The sequence below is a fragment of the Helobdella robusta genome (genome assembly GCF_000326865.2).
Source record: "Helobdella robusta unplaced genomic scaffold HELROscaffold_7, whole genome shotgun sequence".
NCBI lineage: Eukaryota > Metazoa > Annelida > Clitellata > Rhynchobdellida > Glossiphoniidae > Helobdella > Helobdella robusta.
In genome coordinates this window covers 3,889,599-3,910,997 of record NW_008705398.1, presented here as the reverse complement: position 1 = coordinate 3,910,997, position 21,399 = coordinate 3,889,599, and the positions used below count along the sequence as shown (strand labels likewise).

The 21,399-nt window shown below is 33.2% G+C and overlaps 4 protein-coding genes across 4 annotated transcripts in view; 1 reads left to right on the top strand and 3 right to left on the bottom strand.

Moving 5' to 3' along the window:
- The window catches only part of HELRODRAFT_165048 (hypothetical protein), a gene marked incomplete at both ends in the record, with an annotated part of 3,668 nt that extends 3,106 nt beyond the window's left edge, over positions 1–562 (bottom strand). Inside the window, 2 exons of the mRNA XM_009030947.1 lie at positions 66–215; positions 463–562. Coding sequence (XP_009029195.1) covers positions 66–215; positions 463–562 — 250 coding nt within the window. The remainder of the gene's footprint in view (positions 1–65; positions 216–462) is intronic.
- A 10,372-nt stretch (positions 563–10,934) lies between these two features.
- Positions 10,935–12,038, top strand: HELRODRAFT_165046 (hypothetical protein; the record flags this gene model as incomplete). The annotated part of the gene is made up of 2 exons (XM_009030946.1): positions 10,935–11,141; positions 11,520–12,038. 2 exons carry the CDS (start codon positions 10,935–10,937, stop codon positions 12,036–12,038), a joined length of 726 nt encoding a protein of 241 aa, XP_009029194.1.
- A 4,752-nt stretch (positions 12,039–16,790) lies between these two features.
- Positions 16,791–17,093, bottom strand: HELRODRAFT_165045 (hypothetical protein; the record flags this gene model as incomplete). The annotated part of the gene is made up of 1 exon (XM_009030945.1): positions 16,791–17,093. One exon carries the CDS (start codon positions 17,091–17,093, stop codon positions 16,791–16,793), a length of 303 nt encoding a protein of 100 aa, XP_009029193.1.
- A 3,338-nt stretch (positions 17,094–20,431) lies between these two features.
- Positions 20,432–20,737, bottom strand: HELRODRAFT_165044 (hypothetical protein; the record flags this gene model as incomplete). The annotated part of the gene is made up of 1 exon (XM_009030944.1): positions 20,432–20,737. One exon carries the CDS (start codon positions 20,735–20,737, stop codon positions 20,432–20,434), a length of 306 nt encoding a protein of 101 aa, XP_009029192.1.
- Between the last annotated feature and the right edge of the window lie 662 nt (positions 20,738–21,399).

The window sequence follows — 21,399 nt, the reverse complement described above, 5'->3', positions numbered from 1 at the left end:
TATTAAGAGATATCACCAACACAACGAGCATCTCTATTTAAATTTTTATCAATTTCAAACTTCACATTTTTTGGGGTATGGACAACTCGCTCCCCCGTAACTCGCCCCAGGCATCGACAACTCGTTCCCTACAACTTGCCTCCGAATAACAAACCTCCAGACAACTCGCCCCGGACGACTCACACTCTGACAACTAGCTCTTGGACCATTGACACCTATCAAACAAAAATTACATTACAAATGCCAACTTTAATTTAAACTGTAAAAAACGAAGCTTTAATTAGTTGTGGGAAATCATCGTAAATGGTCTAGGACCGAGTTCTTGAGTGATGAAAAAAAAGTGACCGATAGTGACTGATGGGTGGTGGGGTTGTCAAACTTTTCCTGTTATTCAAGTAATTTTTTTGAGTGGGGAAGGAGGGGAATCTTTTCATACCCATGTATGTTATTAATTTCGGATACTTTCATTAGGTGGACTGCGACCAAAGTCTGGGGGTATAAAGTCCAAAAATAGCCGGTACTTAACAACCGGCCAAAAATAGGAAGCGTAGGGGTTTGCCATTATGGGGAAAGTGTCCGCGTCTAGGATGAAGACTCCCTTTAAGCCTAGATATAATGCTTACCCTCGACATCATTATTGGTGCGTTGCCGTCCATCTAACGTCTGCTGATTTCATTCACCAATTGGAAAAGTCGGACCACGTTGACCACATCGCTGTGGTTTTCCAATGTAAGTATCATCAAAATAGTTTGCAATTGGCATGGCTTCATCAGGAAATTAGTCACTTTTGGTTAATTTTTCAAACGCTTGGACTACATTATCCGGCTAAACAAATGCCAGACCCGGTAGCATTGTTATCCATCGGGCAAATTCGTGATCAGTTTCGTACCGTGACTACAAATAATTTTTTTTAATTTAAATACCATAGTATTGTAAAACTTTGAGTAATACATATTTTCAAAAACACAAAAAGTTTTTGCTTTCAACATTGTGATAGATGGAATAAACAACCTGTTTTTTCAATTCCTGAAAATTCGATGTCAAACGCCTATGAATCATGAAATTAAAATAATTGTATTTCTAATTATAGATAATTTAAAACCGACATAGCGGCTTGCCCAAAGTTAGTCATCAGATGTTGGTCTTAATCCAGGTTGCACGTTCTTCAATTCGAGCCACATTTTGGCATACGTGGAACACATTTTATTTGACAAAAGAGCATATACACATAGAATGACCGAGTTTAAATAGACGACATATATAGAGTATTGTTTTTCGAACGACTGCGGATCAGTGCTAAACGTACCGTCGGCAAACCATTCGGTTGCTTGAGCCAAAATCTGCAAGCTAGCTTGAGTGGCAAAAACGAGAATGCACCCGGGTAAAAGTTCTTGTTCGGAATCGTACATTAGAAAATTTTGTACAACACCGTCGAAGGTTTTTTTTAAAGATTCTAAAATAAATATTCTATTTACGAAAACTTTCAATGGGTTTCTAGCGTTTGCATTGATCGCTCACGAATGTTTGCAATAGCATCTAGAGCAAAGGACGGCCAGCTTATCCATGAGTGTGATCTCTCACATTTTTAACCACTGAACCTAGTGTCCAAATTAATTAATTCACAGACAAGAGAATTAATAATGTACAATAAAGTAATCCAGTATACGCGCGTTTGGCTGATATGCTGCCTCATTAACTTTTGCTGCTGAATTACTTTACTGTACCGGCATTTCGATTTTAACCGCTCAAGTACTCATGAGGATAGCAGTGCGTTAAGAAAAATCTGTATATATTTCGTTGCTGTAATTTATTTATAAAACATAAAAACGACGGGTTTAAATTAGCGAATGTTTGTTTGTACCCAAATATTGTTTTTTCCGAAAATTTTTTGTTTTGTACTGCAAGTAGTCCGGGGCTGAGTTGTCCGCGGAGGCGAGTTGTGGAAGCGAGTTGTCTGGGGGTAAATTGTGGGGGGACAAGTTGTCCACAAACTAAATTTTTGGTAACTGTCAGGTAGTTTCGGTCACAGATTACATTCTTGTCTGAAACCATTAACGACTTTAAAGCATTCAGTTTCTTCACCGCTGATTTTGACGCACGACTCAAAGTGACTATATAAATCTTATTAATTCTTTATCAATTTCATTTTTTTCTAGAATCATCCATATGGATTCATAGACTTAGGCAAAGTCAACAAAACAAATGATTAGTTCTTCATTATGTTCCAAACTCTTTTCAATTAGTTGTCACAGAAGAAAAATCTGATCAGAGCAACTTCCTTGTTTTCTAAAATCGCATTAATTTTTTCTCAACTGTCTATCAATTTTATCCGTAATTTTGTTCAAAGTTACCAACTCAGTAGGCTGATGCTTCTTGAATTACTACAATCCATTTTATCGCCTTTTTTAAGAATGTGAATTATTAGTGCCTTTTTCTAGTCATTTGAAATTTGTTCTCAATTTCATACTGTCAACATTACTTTTTATCACCAGACAATTGAAGCAATTGTGCCTATGCCTGGGGCACTACCACTTCTCAACTGTTTTAATGCTTTTTCCACCTCCTCCAAATAATTTCAATCTAAAAGTTATCAGCATTTGTCATATCTTTTCAACCCTGCTGCTTGAGATTTACAAATTATTCTAATAAATTTATTGTTTGCTGAATATTTTGCGGTTCATCTCTATTTAAAAGTTTTTGAAAATGTTCACGCCATCTGTCAAAAATCTTTTCTTTTGACGTGATTATTTTCCATCTTTTCCTTTGACTGTCTGCAGATGAATCAATTTATTGTCAATGTTTCCACAAAAGTTTTATTTTGGCAAACAATTTCTTACTGTCCCCTTTTTTATTGGCCTCTCCCATTTTCAACACTGTTGATTCCACAACGTAGATTCTGTCCAATTTAATGCTTTATTTTAGCTGTATTCTTTTATCCCTCAGCCGTTTCCTTGCATTGACTGTATCGTTCTGGAAGTACATTTTTATAAATAGCTCAGTTCTTTTGCGATTTTTCTGATCTCTCATTAATCCATTTGTTTTTTTCCTATTTTCAAGCACATTTCTAGCAACATCATTGATAAATTTCTTGAAGTAACTCCACTCCAAGTATGCGGCTAAGTAGCCACAAAATCATCTGTGAAGTTTCCCAGTGCCTCAAATTTATTTTGCAATTTTACCTGGATTTGACTGGTCTCTATTTATTAGCTTTTCAGTGTCATATTTCATGGTGCGTCTCTTCTTTGGTGTGCTCAATTTGATTTTAATAACGGCCAGTAACAGAAAATGATCAAAATCAGTTTCTGCGGATATATAAACTTTTGTTTTCTTTATCGATGTCAGCCATTCTTCTCTGGTTATAATGTAGTTGATAAAGTGTGATGTTTTATATGTTTTATTTAATATATCAATAAATTCAATTCAACACGAGTGTGCGTTACGATATTTCCGTATATTTTATTATCGTCCAAAAGATACTAAATATATAAAGATACAAATGTCACATCTCCCCTTTTAAAAGTTCATTTTTATTATTTTTGTTTAATATACATATTTAATTAAGAACATAGTCCTTGAATCTAACAGGGAGTTTTGATGAACGACTACTTCGTGTCCTCAGGATGGATTCTTGAGAAGACTGTTTTCTTTTTATTGCCTTGTTGAGATTTCCAGGTTTTGACAATAAGCAAGCTGTTTACCCAGTCTGTTGGCTCATCTTTTTTTCTATTTTTCCATTTTTCAACAAACTATCTAATTTCTGCTTGAGTTTTGGCTGTAATGCTAGTGGTAATCGTATTGGCGGATGTATCACTGGTTGTACTGATGGGTCTACTGTAATGTGATGCTCTCCAGGGAGACAACCAAGTCCTTTGAACACATCAGAAAATTCATCAAATATCTGTGCTGATGTTCTTTTTTCTACACTGGTTTTTATGGTATCATCTCTGTGTAGAAAATTTAGTTTGCTGCATGAAGGCAGTCCTATCAGTGTTGGGGCATTGCTATTAATGATATAAAATTCTAGAAACGTTTTCTTACCCTTAATTATTGTTTTAACAAATGATGATCCTAGATGCTGAAGTTTTCCACTGCCATAAAATTTAAGAACTGTGTTGGTCTTTGTTAGTTTTGGTCTTTTAGGAAGTTGTTCTAAAACTGTTTTTGACATGACGTTGACTTCAGCACCTGTGTCTAATTTGCATCTGACTTTCATGCCATTTAGGTATAGTTCTTTCCACCAACAATTTTTTTATTCGCAGTGCAGGCTAATTCACCAATGACGAAGCTGTTTATATTTTCCTCAACTGCATGAATTGATGATCAAGATGATGGCGATGCTGAACGTGAATGGTTGTCTGTAGATTTTTTAAAACTTTTATTTCTTCCTTTGTTTTACAAGTTGGGGGCTTTACACATCTTACCAGAATAGTTTTGTTTTAAACATCTGTAACTGTACTACTACCATCTGTAACATTGTACTACTACCACCAATCAAAATTACAACACACAACCTTCGTCAGCGCAAACATAAATATCAAGTCGTCGCCCAATCTACATACCAGGAAAAGACCTTCATCACAAGACACCTCAAACATATTAGCACTTAAGAAAACTTCATCATTACTGAACTAGTTTTTACTTATTGATCACCTCACTTTTATCGATCACCTCACTAACTCACTAAGTCATCATTTAGTCTATTAATAAGTCCCCAAATATATTAATACTCATTAAACTTTTTCACACACAGGCCTAGCCTTTATCTATTGATCACCTCACTAACCCACTAAGTCATCATCTAGTCTATCAATTTGCCGTTACTTATTTTATATTCCATCGTCAATTACTTTTCTTTTATTTGTCTTATTATTATTTATTTTTATTCAAACATATTTTATTTTTCATGTTTTATCATTTCTCTCCCTCACTTTTTGTATTTATTTTCTCACTTATTTGTTTAATTTTGTTTCACTGCCTTGCATGTTGTTACAGTTTCTGCGTCTGTCAGATCCTGATTTTTAAAGAATAATAAAAAAAAAAAAATTGTTTTCCAAATGATGGGCATTGTTTCATAGAATGAATTGGGCCGCATCTTCCACAGCCATGTTTGTTCATTTTGTCATTATTTTGGTCTTTATTCTTGCCAGACCTCACAGAGTTTATTGTTGTTGGTAACTCGTCACCTTTTATGGTTTTTAATTGTTCTCGAGTAACCTCAGCAGCTCTGCATAACTGAAGTGCCTTTGTGAGAGACAATTCTGGTTCTCTCAACAATCTTTCCTGAAGACGTGCATCTGCACAACCCAAAACTACTCTGTCACGAATCAATGACTCCTCCTGTTCACCAAATCCACATGATTTGGCTTAGAGACGTAGCGTGGTTACAAATGAATCTACTGGCTCATTTGTGGCTTGTGAGGTTTTCCAAAACTGGTACCTTTCAAAAACAACGTTTTTACGTGATGAGCAGTACTCTTCAAATTTTGCTTTTACTGCAATTGTTCTATGTTTGTCCTCTGGTGGGTCAAAAGTGAATGTGTTGAAAATGTGAAGTCTCTCATCACCAATCCAACTCAGAAACATCGCAACTTGTATCTTTTCTGGAAGCTGGTCCGATCGAGAAGCAAGAAAAAATAGCTCAAATCTCTGTATCCATACTTCCCAGCTTTCTTCAACATTGCCTTGATCGAACTTCAACGCCGGAGGCGATTGAAAACCTTTAAAAACGTCAGTCATTATTTTATTGATAAAACTCATACTATCGTTTAAACATTTACTTTTACTATATTTAAACAATTGTCGACTGCGCCATGTGATGTTTTATATGTTTTATTTAATATAAATTCAATTCAACACGAGTGTGCGTTACGAGATCTCCGTTTATTATATTATCGTCCAAAAGATACTAAATATATAAAGATACAAATGTCACATGAAGTTTTCAGGTTTTTTTTTTACTTTCATTAAATCATCAAGTGAAACCCATGTAGCTATTCTACTATTTTTTTGTGAATAAACTCAACACCTGAGGAAACTAATAGTAGATACCTGTTCTTAAATATTAATAATATTATTATTAATTGCTGCTGCTGTTGCTGTTTGTTGTTGAAATCGTAGTATTACAATTAGAAAAAATTGAATGTACAAAATGTAATATTTAGCCATAATTATTAAATTTTATTTAAATTCAGGTATACAAAAACGATGGAGTATAGCAATAATTTTTGGTGTATTGTGTTTAACCGTGGTTATAATTTTGGGTTATTATACGTGCTTTCTTAGGTAATCTTTTAATACTTGTTATATAATCTGATTCATACTATATCATTTAGTACATATTAGATATGGCGTTTGAGACGCGTTAAGTGTTTAGTATGTAACGACGGCAATTCCGCTGAGTCATTGCGTTGAGTAATCGGTAGAAAATTAAAAAAAAACAAAGTGAATATGAAATAAATTTTGCAAGTATGTTTCTTGTTTTTTAATAAAAAATACGGAGTTTCAGATAACAAAAATTATCTGTAAAATCAGAACAGAGTTGTGAGGTTTCAACGTGGAAAAAAGTCATGGCTAGAAAAGTTCGCAGCAGTTGATAAAGAAAGAAAGTAGTGCTCAAGCTGTGACGCTAATAATATTAAAAATACGGTCAGTTCAAATGGTAAACAATAATCGACCCAACACCAACCTTTGAAAAGATCTAGTAAATAAGGTATGTCTACAAACCAAGTTTTATTAAAAGAAGATAATTTAAAAGATTTAAAAAACCGAAAATTATCTATTAAAGATCTAAGTTAATTATAAAAACGCACTGAATAATATAATTGTGGTAATGTAAGTGTTTAAATGAAAAACTGTTTTGGTGGAAAAACGTGTGGAAAAATTTTGTTTTAAGACCTAGCGTTCAAAAAGTCTAAAGGGCTTAAAACATTTGATATGGAACGATAAATTAAAAAATTAAATTGGTCGATTATCTCAGAGGAGTAATTTAGACTGTTTATAAACCGAAGCAAAACACTAAAAGAAAGATTGGCAAATTTCAATAGCACGGGAGCAAAATTAAAGAAACTGTTCTAGAAAAGAAGTGAGTGAAGCAGTGGCAAAATGAGTTTTAGAACTTTTGCGGTCAAAACAGCAATGAGGTTATGTGATCTATGTTCAAAGCGTGTTTCTTTGATGGAGCAGTGGTTTTCTTTGATTGATAAATGTTATTTAAAATGGTTGAAAAGAGTGCAGCTTTTATCATCGAAAGAAGTTTGACTCTAGCTTTTTCTTTACAGAATCAACTTTAGAATTTATGATTAACCCTTTTACAATCACTTACGCTTTCTGAACTATTTTTCTCATGGTGGTGTCTTGGTAAAATAAAAAATTTTAACTCCGGCTCCGACCTCAGAAAAAGTTTTCAATTTTTGCTTTATACTTTTATTTGAACGACACTGGTTATACGATACTTCGAAAAACATTGAATTAATAAAATTATTTTATATTGAAATTTCAAACGATAAATTTATAAATTTCTTGCATCAAACACTTTAATGAAATTGGAAACTGTTGAATACAAATTTAAGTTTAGTGGAAAACTTTAAAAACATCGTAAAAAAATGTATTATCAAAACAATTTAGCTTACGAAACGTTATCTATCACAATATATGTTCTTGAGAAATTGAGTCAAAACGCATTATAACATAGAATTGTAGGTTGTTCAGTTGAAATCTAGGGACATTTTCGTTTGGTTTTAGTAACAACAATAGAAAATTTTGCTTGTCAGATTTTTTTGAAATTTTTATAATACAACTATTTGGTTTAGCCCAAACAGTTATATTATAAAAATTTCAATTTTTTCAAAAATTATATTTTGAAATTTTTATAATACAACTATTATATTATTATTATATATTATATTTGTATTACAAAAATTTCAAAAAAGCTCTGACAATTTAAACAAAATTTTATATCGTTAATAATAAATCCATATTTTTTACTATTCAAAATTCAAATTTTGATAATGCAACAAACATGTAATGTTTAAATCATTAATAAATCTACAACGAATTCGTTTTTTAAGGTATACGGTACAGTCAACTCATGGCAGTTTGAGGTGTTTTTTGAAGTTATTAGCAAATAACGAGTAAAAAAATAAACGGCATAATTTTTCTGCATATAGCATCCTCTCTCGTTATAACACTACAAGCAAGCCTGGTTCTTTAAAATTTTTAAGAGTAGGCACAAGTTGCAAATTTGCCGCTCTTTATGGTTTTCATTTTAAAATATAAAATACTTTTTAATATCTAATCTTTATTATGATTAAATATGAAAATCATTTTAAAACAAAGTTATAAACAAAATCGGTTGTTCATATTCAATAGACGTGGACAAACAATTGCTATAAATTCAATTAAACTCTATTCTTTATGTTTTTAACTCTGGAAAAATTTTCACTTGTTTATCCACGTTCAAATAATCGGCATGTTAACCGGGGTGTCGGAGTCGGCCCCTCAAAAAATTCTGACTCCGACTAAGCCTAAAAATTTCCAGCTCCGTGTTCCGAGTTTCAAAATATGTTGCAGTTTTTGCATTATAATTATACCTTATTACCGCTACTAAATAAAATATATTTTAAAAACACTTAAAATCAGTCAATGTAATTGTTTTTCTTAGTAAAATTACTTTATATTTGCGTGTTTAAACATATTGAACAAAATTATATGGTTTTATTCACATTTCAACACTTATATTCAGTATTAAAGATGATTGTATATTGCTAACATATAATTTGTCTTTTAAAAAAATTTCAGAATAAAAAATAAAATTTTTTTAAATTAATTACGTTTTCCGGGAGTCTCTCAAAAATTCCGACTCCGGTCCTACAAAAAAATTCCAACTCCGGCAAAAATCTTCGACACTCTCGTTCAAAATGGCAGCTAGATCACCAAATGTTTATGACATGGTTGTGATTTTTAATTATGTTCAATTAAGATATGAAGTTTTTTCAGCATTAAGCAAGTGCGACCGGCAATTTTAAAGCCAAAAGAAATTACCTTAAAGAAGTGCCCAAAGAACTATTGAAAAATTAAAAAATTGTTAAACAAAAGTTTAAGATTACATTTGAAAAAAGTCTGATTTTTTGCGCACGTGGTTTCTTTTTTTTAAATCATTTTTAAATTTTTGGTTCAACTGCCATTTTTGGTTTTTGCTAAAAATGCTTCATCAGGGGTTTAATCGCATAAAAACGAGTTAAAATCATTAAAATATTTCAAAGCTGAAGACAAATATACATTTTGTGACTGCAGAATTTTTACTGAAAATATTAATTCAAAGAAATTATATCACAACACTAAAAAGCAAATGTTGCAACAATATTATAATTTTCAAATTTATTGCACTATCATCAAGTTATTCGATTTTCCGTTGGTTCACTGATTTTTGATAGATTAACATTACTGTTTCAAACACAGGCTTGTTTAAACGTTTATTTGAATGTCAACAATAATACAACACTGAATCATTCACTAATCTAAGAAATACTCTCGATTGCTAATAATTCACAGCTCAACTCCATTATCCAACAACTGCAACCTCTTTTGCTAAGAAGCCTATATCCCTATCTAACCTGAGTCTGGTCATACAAGATCACAGAAAGTATAACAAAAAACAACAATAATTCTATAACTCAATTGTAAAATAATAGTTCTCGCCGTATACAACAATATGTATGGCTGATCCTTCGGTTCAACTCATATCTGTCTTTTATTTATTGATTTATTATTTTATGCTAGTGCAATTACTGGACCAAAATCTCAACTAATCATTAATCTAAGAGTTTGATCTTAGATCTGTACTACTTACCCAGTAAATGCCATATGAAGGTTTTAATGTAAAATCACTTTTATGGTTTGATAATGCATTTCAGCAATGGAATGATCTCAAGAAAAAATTCTGTATATTTAAAATAAGCCCAAACGATGATAAATATTCTACACCTCAATCAGCTGCATTATTTAGAACCAAATTGAATGAGTGGGTATTATATGGTTTATAAAATCTCGAGAATCAAGTTGGCCAATTCTGATTTGAACACCATTAACCAATTGTCACACGTTAAATTCATTTATCATACGCTCGTTCCCATATGTCATCTAAAGGAATTGGGAGGATCCGTACATAGTAATTAACAGGATAAACGACGTGGTCTACGGGATTTGAGATCATGAAAAACAGCAAGCAAAGAAGTTGTTCCTTTGGATAGATTAGTCTACTATTTATCGGAATAAAAAATTACTCCTATATTAAAAACAAGTTGAGGTGTGCGAAAGGCTACACTCGCTGCAATAATCAAATTACTTTTTTGTAAATTGCGCTATAATTTCAGTCAATTGTTGATTTTAAAATTCTATGCCTCCAATTTTAGTTATTTGTTAGTATCAGATATCTTTGTAGTACTCTACTGTACATCTATATATATATTAAATATATTATATATATATATATATATATATATATATATATATATATATATATATATATATATATATATATATATATATCTTGGTTTAATTTTTAATTCGTCGTAATAAAGTTAAAGTTGTAAACAATAAAGGATAGTTTATAGAAGTTGCATTGTTTTGAAAGTTGAACTCACCTGGACAACGAACAAACACAGCAATCTAATTAATATGGCTTTAAAGTGTACGAAAACAAAATGTGTGAAATTAGGTAAAGAAAATTTGCAATGCAATCAATGTTTTCAGTGTGAAAATAGTTTTTACAAAAAATGTGTTGGTTTGAGCGATGAAGCTTTTGAAGTGATAATTTCGATAATTTTAAATGGTTTTGTGATATATGTCTGAAGAAGTTATGCAACGTTAAAAATCTCTCTAAAATAGTCAGTGACAACAATGATGAAATCAACTTAAAAGTCGAAAAAATTAATGAAATGAACGGTTTGCTTAAAAATGAACTTAAATTGATAAAAGAGATGTTGAACAATAACAGTGCAAAATTAGATAGCCTTGATAGACCTGATAGCAAGTTATCTGCCGAGATCAACACATTCAAAAGTGATTTGAAATCTTTTTTTGCTACTGTTGTTGGCCAAGAGGTGAAGAAAAACATTGAGTGTGTCAATCTGGAAGTTAAAACGGTAAAAAAAAATTAACTGAGTCAATCGATATGAAAGACAGAAAGAAATATAATAATTTTCAATTTACAAGAAGGTGAAGATGATAAAATTCGTGTTAAAAATATTTTGTTAAAATTAACTGATGATATAAAAGATTCCCATATAAAATTTGTTACAAGACTTGGAACAATACTTGCATCCAATATCGATAGTGTTAGATAGTTTGATGTCTAAAGAGACTGCGATGAAAAACGCACACAAATTGAAATTAATGTCGGTTGAACTGAGTAAAGTCTGGGTTAGCAATAACCTGACACCTGAGCAGAGAAGTGAATTAAAAAAACTGGTAGCTGATGCAAAATCGAAAGAAGCGGCATGCAAAAACAATTTTTTATATAGAGTCAGAGGTCCAGTGGGAAGATGGCGAATTGTGAAGCTCAAAAATTAACTGATGAGGGTGTTGTTGATGAGAGGGCCAGTCGGAGGATGATTCATGTTACAGCTCAAAAATTAACCATGAAAAATTACAATGATTTAAAAATTGGCCTGGGACTCCTCAACATAAGATCTATAATGTCAAAGTATGAAATGGTGTGTGATATAATTCGAGGAGAATTTGATATTCTTGTATTAACCGAAACATGGCATGGGTCGTCAGATGAGTTCGCTGTTCGACGCGCGATGCCCCCTGGTTATAAGTTTGTAGATTACGTTAGACCTCACGATCCATATCATGGCGGAATTATAATTTATTTCAAGAAAGAGTTTATTTATAAACCTGTTGAATTACCCGCCGTAATAACTTTTGAAGCTGTTGCAATTAAATTGAGAGTAAACAAATCTGATTTTATTTTGTTATCAATTTATAGACCTGGATTGGTTCCTCCTTCACCATCGTTCTTTTCAGAGCTAGTTTAGTGATAAAATCGTTGTTGCGGGAGATTTTAATGTTCATATGGAGAGGAAAGATGATCCAAACACAGTCTCATTGAATGATGTTTTCGATTGTTTTCAGTTGATTAACAGATTTAGCGAACCAACGCATGAATTAGGTGGTGTTTTGGACTTGATCGTTACTTCTCGCTCTTTTCCTACCGTTAATAGTGTGATTTTTTCCAGTGGAGTGTTATCAGATCATGGATTAATCCAGGTTTGTTTGTCAATCAATCAAGTTATAGGTACGAGAAGCAAAAAAATGGTTCGATCCTGGCGACGCATAAATAAAGAAAATCTTGCATTGTTAATTTCAAAATCCCCGATTGGAGGGCCATGCCAAGATGATAATATAGAAACGCTGTTAGAGATTTTTGTAAATGAACTGAGGAGAATTGCAGACATAATAGCTTCAGAACACGTGGTTGAAAGTTGAGATGATTCGTTGACGCCGTGGTTTGATGGAGATTGTTCAAAGTCCAAGGCATACTGTAGAAAAATGGAAAGGAAGTACAGAAATACTTTTAATCATCATGATAGGGAACTGTGGAAAAATGCTCTACAATCAAAAAATATTTTATTCGCCCAAAAAAAAATTTGTTTTGGAAAAAAATTAATTTTGAAAATAACAGAAATCCTGTTAATAAGCAGTTGTGCAAGGAAAAAACTTCAAATTCATCTACCAACTTTGACGCGAACGATTTTGTTACATTCTTTTATGACAAAATTAAAAATATACGAGAATTGATGGTGTATGATGAGAAGTTTAATCATTCATCTGGTGTCTGCTGCAGCAACCTGCTTTCAGTTTTTCCTGTTTATGACGAAAGCGAAATTGTTGAAGCAGTTTTGAACTCTCCATCTAAAACATGTTCACTAGATTGTGTTCTTTCACACTTTTTCAAAAAATATGTAGGATTGTTTTCAAAATATTTGACTGATTTTATAAACTTATGTTTACGTACTGGTGAGTTTCCGGCTATGCTAAAGCATGCTACAATTTCTCCTATTTTGAAAAAGGAAAAATTAGATAATTCTGATCTTAATAATTATAGACCGGTTTCAAATTTGTTGTTCTTGTCAAAATTAATTGAGAAATTAGTTTCTAAGGAGCTTATAAAACACATAGATAAAAACAATTTGTTACCGGTATATCAGTCAGGTTATAGAAGACATCATTCTACCGAAACTGCTTTGTTGGATGTGTTATCTAAGTTGTATGAAAATATAAATGACAGCAAGCCATCTTTTCTTGGATTCTTAGATATGAGTTCGGCATTTGACTGTGTCGACCATTGCATTCTTCTGAAACGTCTTAATCATAGATTCGGAATACTGGTTCTGTCGAACAATGGTTTCGGTCGTACTTAATAGACAGAACTCAGCAGGTAATCTACAAGAATAAGACCTCTTCAGTTCAAACGATAAGATTTGGTGTTCCACAGGGCTCGGTTCTCGGACCGATCTTGTTTATTCATTACACCTATGAAATTATTGAGACAATCAGATTAAATGGTTTGGAGTGTCATGCATTCAATATTCAGCTATTCGCCACAGAATCGTCTGGCGATTTTCGTCTTGCAGTTGATCGTTTTGTTAAATGTTTCGTCGAGATCGAGAAATGGATGGCAAATAATCGTCTTAAGCTCAAAGTAATCCTAACCCTAATTGACATCAATAAACCAAAAATAAATATACAACAAAAAATGACAACCTCACTTCCAACCCGGCGCTTAACCAACAACGAAAACAAAGAAGTAATATACATATATATATATATAAATAAATATATATGTATATATATATATATATATATAAGAAAATATTCACTTTGTAAAAATGAACTTAGATGGAAATTAGGTGTCAGATTTCTTTATTGGCTAGTCCATCACCGTTGGTTTCCTTCTCTTCATCGATAGCATCATATTCTTCTTTGTCATTATTTACAATGCTAGTTTTTATTACTTCTTTGTTTTCATTGTTGATTAAGCGCCGGGTTGGGTTGGGAGTGAGGTTGTCATTTTTTATCAAATAAATATACAATAAAAAACCGTTTGATGTTTTGGTTTCCCACTGCCTCTCATATATGTATGGGTGTGTATGTGCATGTGTGTTTGCGTGTGTGGATGACCGTTATTAGTTGTAAACACATTTTATAACAAACTTTTTCATAGAACCTGCATGCAGTACACACACACACACAATCACATACACACACTTGCACACACACGCACACATAAATGCACATAAAAATGGCCGATTATTGATTCAAAATTTAAAAAACCTCACTCACATACGCTCACTCACTCATTGACATTTTTTGTGGTACTATAATTTGTGAAATCTACCGAATTTCTAACGTTAGATAGTTTACAAATAATTTCATTGTGCTGTCTTTAAATTGTTCGGTAAATTCAGTACATTCAGACTGGATCAGATTCGTATCGTGGCACACCGTTAGTTCGACTACTTCTATCTTTTGGTCACGTAGAATGCCAATTTCTGGTCGGAAAGTGCTGAACAGCTGTGACATCGGTAGGACTCCGTTCGATACTATATCCGCGAATATTAGGCAGTCTATAGAAACACATGATATCAACCAATTAACTATCTCTGATAGAATTTTGTTATGTCTCTCAGTATATCTTGACAGGACCGCCACCGACCCACAATTGGACATTACATGTTTATTTGTCTGGAAAAATAAAGGGGACATAGAGCATCCTGTGGTTTTAAACGACATACTTTCTCGCTAACTTGTAGAGCGTTTCGGGAAGCGTATCTAACTTCTTGGACCAACGTGTTATTTGAGATGGAGATATTGTCGCTGCTACCTGCTATTTGATAAGGGCACCTTGACTTTGCAGAAAAATAATGTGATTCCAACAGGCATTTATTCGGCTTTTTTTAAAGCTTTTCAGTGACTGAGATGCTGAGACCAATTCTAAAAGCAAGGTGTCAGCTTTTTTTGTAATTTATTGCCGTTTCTCTCCAAAGACATCGAATATCTGAATTCGCACTTGTTTTAAAATAGTTTCGGGGTTTAATTCTCATTTCCAGCGCAGAAACAAAACAATGTTTCGGCCTCCAACTCTTAATGACAATAATTTAAAATCTCTAATACACAGTTGCTAATTGGCGTTGTTAGCCAATTTCTAACTGTTTCAATCACTAGGTTGTCTAAAGTGTTTGCAATCTATGTCAGGGAGAAGCTGTAGCTCCGTAACTCCAATTTTACTTGAGAAGGTATGAATCTTCTTAAAATTTGCAACTTCATTTGTGCCGAAATCTCGAGATTAGTCGTGATCTTCAGCAGCCGTGCTAATTTCGAAACCAACTCTTCTTTGGCTTTTGTATCCTTTAATTCCACATCATATATTTTACCCAGGTATTTGAAACCCAAGCCCAGGTTTACAGTCGGAATGGGCACATTGTCAGAAATTGATTGATCGTATGAGCTTTTTTTCTTCCTCATTCCAGACACGCAGCACTTGTCTACCCTCATCTGCATTCCAGACCATTTGCACCAGGCTTGATTCAAGTCAATCAATCTCTGCGCATTCATCGTGGTATCTGATATAACAGCCGTATCATCGGCAAATTGCAACCATGATCTAGATTTTACTTCACATGCCGGCCTCCATAGATAACCACATTGCCTATATTTTCCAAGATCATCATTAGAGGATTGAAGCAAAGATTAAATAATAAGGGAGAGCATGGGTCTCCTTGTAGAACTACTTTTCTAACCGGTAGCAAAGATGTAAGTTTATCGTTGATTGACACAGTTATTGTGTAGTTAGCGTATATGGATAGAATTAAAGCATGAAATTGAGTTAGCATTTGTGTGTGCTCAGCTAGACCATCTTTAATAGGGTAGAAGCCTTTTTGCGTGTCTGTGTTGATAAATTTATTCTTTTGGAAAAAATTGTGTAATCTATTTTTTATTAAAGTTGAAAATATTTTATATAGAACTGGTTGGAGTGTAATTGGGCGGAAATTGGCTGGATCGGCTGTATCCCCTTTCTTGTAGATTAAAATTGTTAAACCGCAAGCCAGCAAGATGGAATAGTTGTAGCAATCTAACATTTAACTCTTAATTTGTGAAGATATGTGCAAGATATTGGACACCTTTTCATGGCAATTGTTGAAATTGTTGAAATTTGGTCGAGCGGACACGGCTCGAACAAGTAGTGTCCGCTTTGGCTTTGCATCTCCGAACGATGGCAGTCGTACGTTGGTTGTTCCTGATCGCCTGTGAATGAAGGTTCCGGAAGAGATGGAATCCAATCAGGGAATTCAAATGTTTTGAATGATTCCACTGACAAACCTTTGCGGAAAAAATTTTCGCCGTCGATCACATTGAATTTCGGAGGTACCTTTACTGATGCTGAAAATGTTGACTTGGATGTTTTCCAAAAGTTATTATTAAATTGGGATGTAGTTTTGTTGGAACACATTTTAGTTGACGATTTTAATTTCAATTCATTACGAATAATTTTGCTTAGTTGAAATATTTTTTCGCTGACAACATTTTTACCATTTTGCGCCTTTAATTTCATTAATTTTTTTTAACTAGTTGATTGAGGCGTTTGTTGTCGCGTTGTTTGTTGATTTATTTTGTACGAGACCCTAGTTTTTGGCGTAGTATGTAGTATGAGTAGATTATCTGCTGAAAGTGGGTAGGAAAATCATCAATGTCCATGTCATTTAAGCATTGCATTTCAATGTAGAAGGCTATGTTGGCTTCAGTTTTTGGCGTAGTATGTAGTATGAGTAGATTATCTGCTGAAAGTGAGTAGGAAAATCATCAATGTCCATGTCATTTAAGCATTGCATTTCAATGTAGAAGGCTATGTTGGCTTCGGTCCATTTTGTGGTTGATTTAGGCAGTCTGACGCCTGGAAGAGGCTGCGGGACAGTCATCTGAGTAGGTTGATGTTTGAAATCAAAACAGTTTGAGCTTGAAGAAACGGATGATTCTTTAGAGTCGACATTTGTCCTGAGGGATTTAAACATTTTACATGATCTTTGATGCATTTTTAATCCTTTTCTGTCCCTGCAGGATCTGCCACAACTACAGAACAACGTATTATTTAAATTATTTTCAAAATTATTTTCAGGATTACTATTGGTATTTAACAGACTAGACAAAATATTAATGTTTGCAGAATTGTTTACAATAGTAGATTCTATATTAGTTGCCTTTGTGCACTGCCAGGAGTGTCTGCTAAGAAAAATTAAATCTTTGAAACATTGTAGCTTCTATTAAACTTATTTGATTTATAATTATTAATAAACAAATTAAATTGTAAAAAATCCAATTTTTATTAAAATTCTGAATTAAAACGGCAGCCATAATCACAAGAATTTTGCGCAACTGTTAAACCAAATTTAAACTTTAAAACGTCGATAAAAACACCAATTATTGCTCAAAAACAGTAAGTTACGTAAAAGCGACTTTCTTGTTTATTAGGCAACGCAATAATAATAATAATAATAATAATAATAATAATGAAAACTCTTTTATTGATCCCAAAACTTTAAAAGCAAATGAATAAAATAGATGAAATAAAATAATATGGCGTCAATGAAATTATAAAATTAATAAAAGTGTATGTAGACCCCACAGCTCATTGCGTTGGCAAGTGTAGCGCGGTAAAATATATTTAAAAGTTAGTATCATGGCATGTCTCTATTGCAATAAATATTGTACGAGGATCTTATTAATTCACTTATTAATTTGTCATTGAAAGAAATCGGCCATAAAACTTTAAATAGAGAAAGATTAAAATTATTATAAAAATCAATAAGTGTTATTTCAAACGAATTTATAGTTATCGAGCAATGTTTGTAGTTGTCATTTAAACATGATTGCAATTTATTTGAATATTTATCTCTTTTATACTGTCTGGAGGATTCGAGGTTGGTTTCGTGATAGACTGTTAATTCTAAAATTTCTATTTTGTTGTTACAGAGAATGGCAATGTCGGGACGAAGGGTGTTGAACAGCTGTGTTATTGGGCGAATATCATTTAAATCTAGGTTGGCAAATATGATACAGTTGGTTGGAGCACAGATTTTTAACCAGGTGATGATCGCGGTCAACACATTGTTGTGTCTTTCGGTGTATCTTCCTAGAGCAGACTTTGAACCGCAGTTGGAGAGCACATGTTTATTTGTCTGGCAAAGACCACACAATTTGCATAGAGGGTTTTGTGTTTTGCCCCATTTGAACAAATTCGCACTTGTTGGCAACTGCTGGACAAGATACTTTCTGGCAAATTTGTAGTGGACCTCTCTGAGATTTTCTAATGTCTTTGACCAGCATGATATGCGGGAAGATTGAACAAAATTCTTTATTTTTGAAATCAATGAACCTTGGCTCTGCAATGAAAGTAGATGATTTAAGTTAGATTCAATCCTCTCATCTTCCAGATGCTTAAGCGATGTTTTTAACGTGCCTCCCTTCGCAAGTTCATTATCAATCTTGATATAATCAATGGATGATTCTCTCCATAAACATTGGATTTCTTTGTTGCCGCTGGTTTCGAAATAAATGCGGAGTTTCAGTCTCATTTTTTCCGCTGTATTTTTCAATGAGATGATGTAATGTCCCGCCATTTTCGAAGGCAGTGATAATAGTTCCGATACGCAGCTGCTGATTGGCATGTTTAACCATTCTCTAACCGTTTCTACAATTAGGTTATCTAGGTTTTCAGATATCCAGGTTAGCGAAAATTTGTAGCTACGCAGTTCAAAATTTAGCTGTGAAGGTAGGTATCTTCTTAAAATTTGAAGCTTCTGTTGTGGGCTGACATTTAATTTTGTAGTTGTTTCCAGCAGTTGAACGACTTTTGTGTGAATCATATTTTTTGCTTTTTTATCATTGCAATCGTAGTCAAATAATTTGCCTAAATAAATGAAACCCTGGCCAATCTCTACATTGGGGATAGCTGCGTCGTCAATGGTCAATCTTGGCATAAATTGTTGATAGGTACCATCTAGTTTTCTCATTCCGAAGGAAGAGCATTTATCAACTCGCATCTTCATCTCTGACCAAATGCACCAGGCCTGGTTTAGATCAATTAGTTTTTGTGCGCCTTCAGTGCTGTGTGATGTTATTGCCGAATCGTCGGCAAATTGTAGCCATGATCTAGCTTTTAAGTCAGAGGTTGGGCTCCACAGGTAACCAAATTGTTTGTATTCCTGTTTGTTTTAAAATGTTTGTATAGAATCATCATGAGAGGATTGAAGCATATATTAAATTATATATTACAAACAATTTGGTAACCTGTGTAGCCCAACCTCCTGACTGTATAAAATCATCATGAGAGGATTGAAGCATATATTAAAAATTAATGGTGAACACGGATCGCCTTAGAGTACACCTTTTCTGACTGGTATTGCCTGCGTTAAGTCACCATTAATTGCTATTGATATTGAATAGTCAGAATATATTGAATTAATTAATTCGTGAAATGGCTGTGGAACATGATGGTATTTCAAAACGGAATTGATAAGATGAGGGTTTACTTTTCCAAATGCATTCCGTAGATCTAGCAATGCGACTACAATGGTACGTTGGTGTCTTTTTGCGTTATTTAACAAATGGGAAAACATTTGTGTATGTTCGGCCAATACATCAACTGCTGGATAGAAGCCTTTCTAGATATTGTTGTTGATAAAATTATTTTTTTCAAGAAAATTATACAATCTGGATTTTATTGAAGCGGAAAATACTTTGTATAGTACTGGTTGTAGAGTGATTGGGCGAAAATTTGAAGGGTCGCTGGCGTTGCCCTTTTTGTAGATCAGGATTGTCGACCCTCTGCGCCAGCACTGTGAAATTGTTTTTGATTTCCAACTAAATATTAATAGTTTATGAAGATATGTCCTGAGTATAGTATAGGACATCTTTTAAAAGCTATGATTGAGATTTGGTCTGACGGACATGGTGATGCTTTGGCTTTGCTTTTTCTAATAATTGTTGTGATTTCATTGTAAGTTGGAGGTTCTAAATTGTCGGTGTATGATGGGGGGGGAAGAGAAAGAATCCAGCTAGAAAGACGAAACGATGTACGGTCGCTAGGTTTTAAAATGTCATTGAAGTACTTGGTGGCGGTCTCAACGTTGAAGAGTGGAGATTGAGAGTTTGATTTTGAGAAGATGATGTTGCATGTCTTCCAGAAATTTTTTGTAGTTTTGCTAAAATATTGTTGTCGCTGTTGTTGTTAATTTTTGTAATTTTATTGCTTTTAACATTGTTCTTATTTTTTTACTCAATACATTTACTTCTTTGTTGATTGGTCCGAGCTTGAAACTTTAAGTTTTTTAATTTCATTTTCAGTTGCCTAATATCACGGTTGTTGACTGCGTTATGGGCTGTTTTTGAATTCAAGCGTACCACAGTTGGAGTATATTGTCTCCTGAAAGTTTGTAGCAAAGCTGTCAATGTCTGAGATGATATCTAGGGGTTTGAGTTCCATTTGGAAGAATGCGTTGGCTTCAGACCAATGTGATGATGATTTTGGCATTTTTATTCCTGGAAGTGGTTTTGAAATGGTAGCTGTTGTTGATGTGTGTTTGAAAGTTGTTTGCGTGCTGTCGCTGACGTCGTCTGTTTCAACTTTGGAAATGTCAGGCTTTAGTGATTTATAAGTCTTACAAGATCTCTGGTGCATTGTAAGTCCTTTCCGATCTTTACAACGTTTTCCACAGCAGCATGACAACGTAAAATCAGAAATATCCGGTAAAATATTATTATTATTTGTTAATAAATTAGGAAAAATATTAACGTTGTTGTTGTTTAAAGGAATATTTAAATTAGAGCTTGATTGTAAGTTAGTGCACCTCAAGGAGAGTCTGTTAATAAACTTAAATTCTTTAGAACAGTGCGGGCATATTGTAGCGTTGACAGCAATAAACGAATTTAAAATTAAAATTATAAAAATAAATTTATTAAAATTGAAATATTTATCAAATTCAACTTTTAAAAACACAGCCATAGTTCTCACAATTTATCCTGCAATTTAATACTAAATTTAAATATCTACAATGGCTAAATAACTTTATATTGCTAATAAAACAGTAAGCCGCGCTAAAACGACTCTCGTGTTCAAGTTGTACAGCAATAATTAATAATAATAATAATAATAATAACTACAATAACAATAACTACAATAACAATAACTACAATAATAATAATAATAATAATATCAATAAAAATAATAATAAATTGAATTAATTTCGCGCCTCAGAATTTTGACGCTGTTTTTGCCGCCTTGACAACTATCGTTCAAAAATTTTAAAATTTTTCGTTGTTTTTTTTCGTTGTTAAAATTTT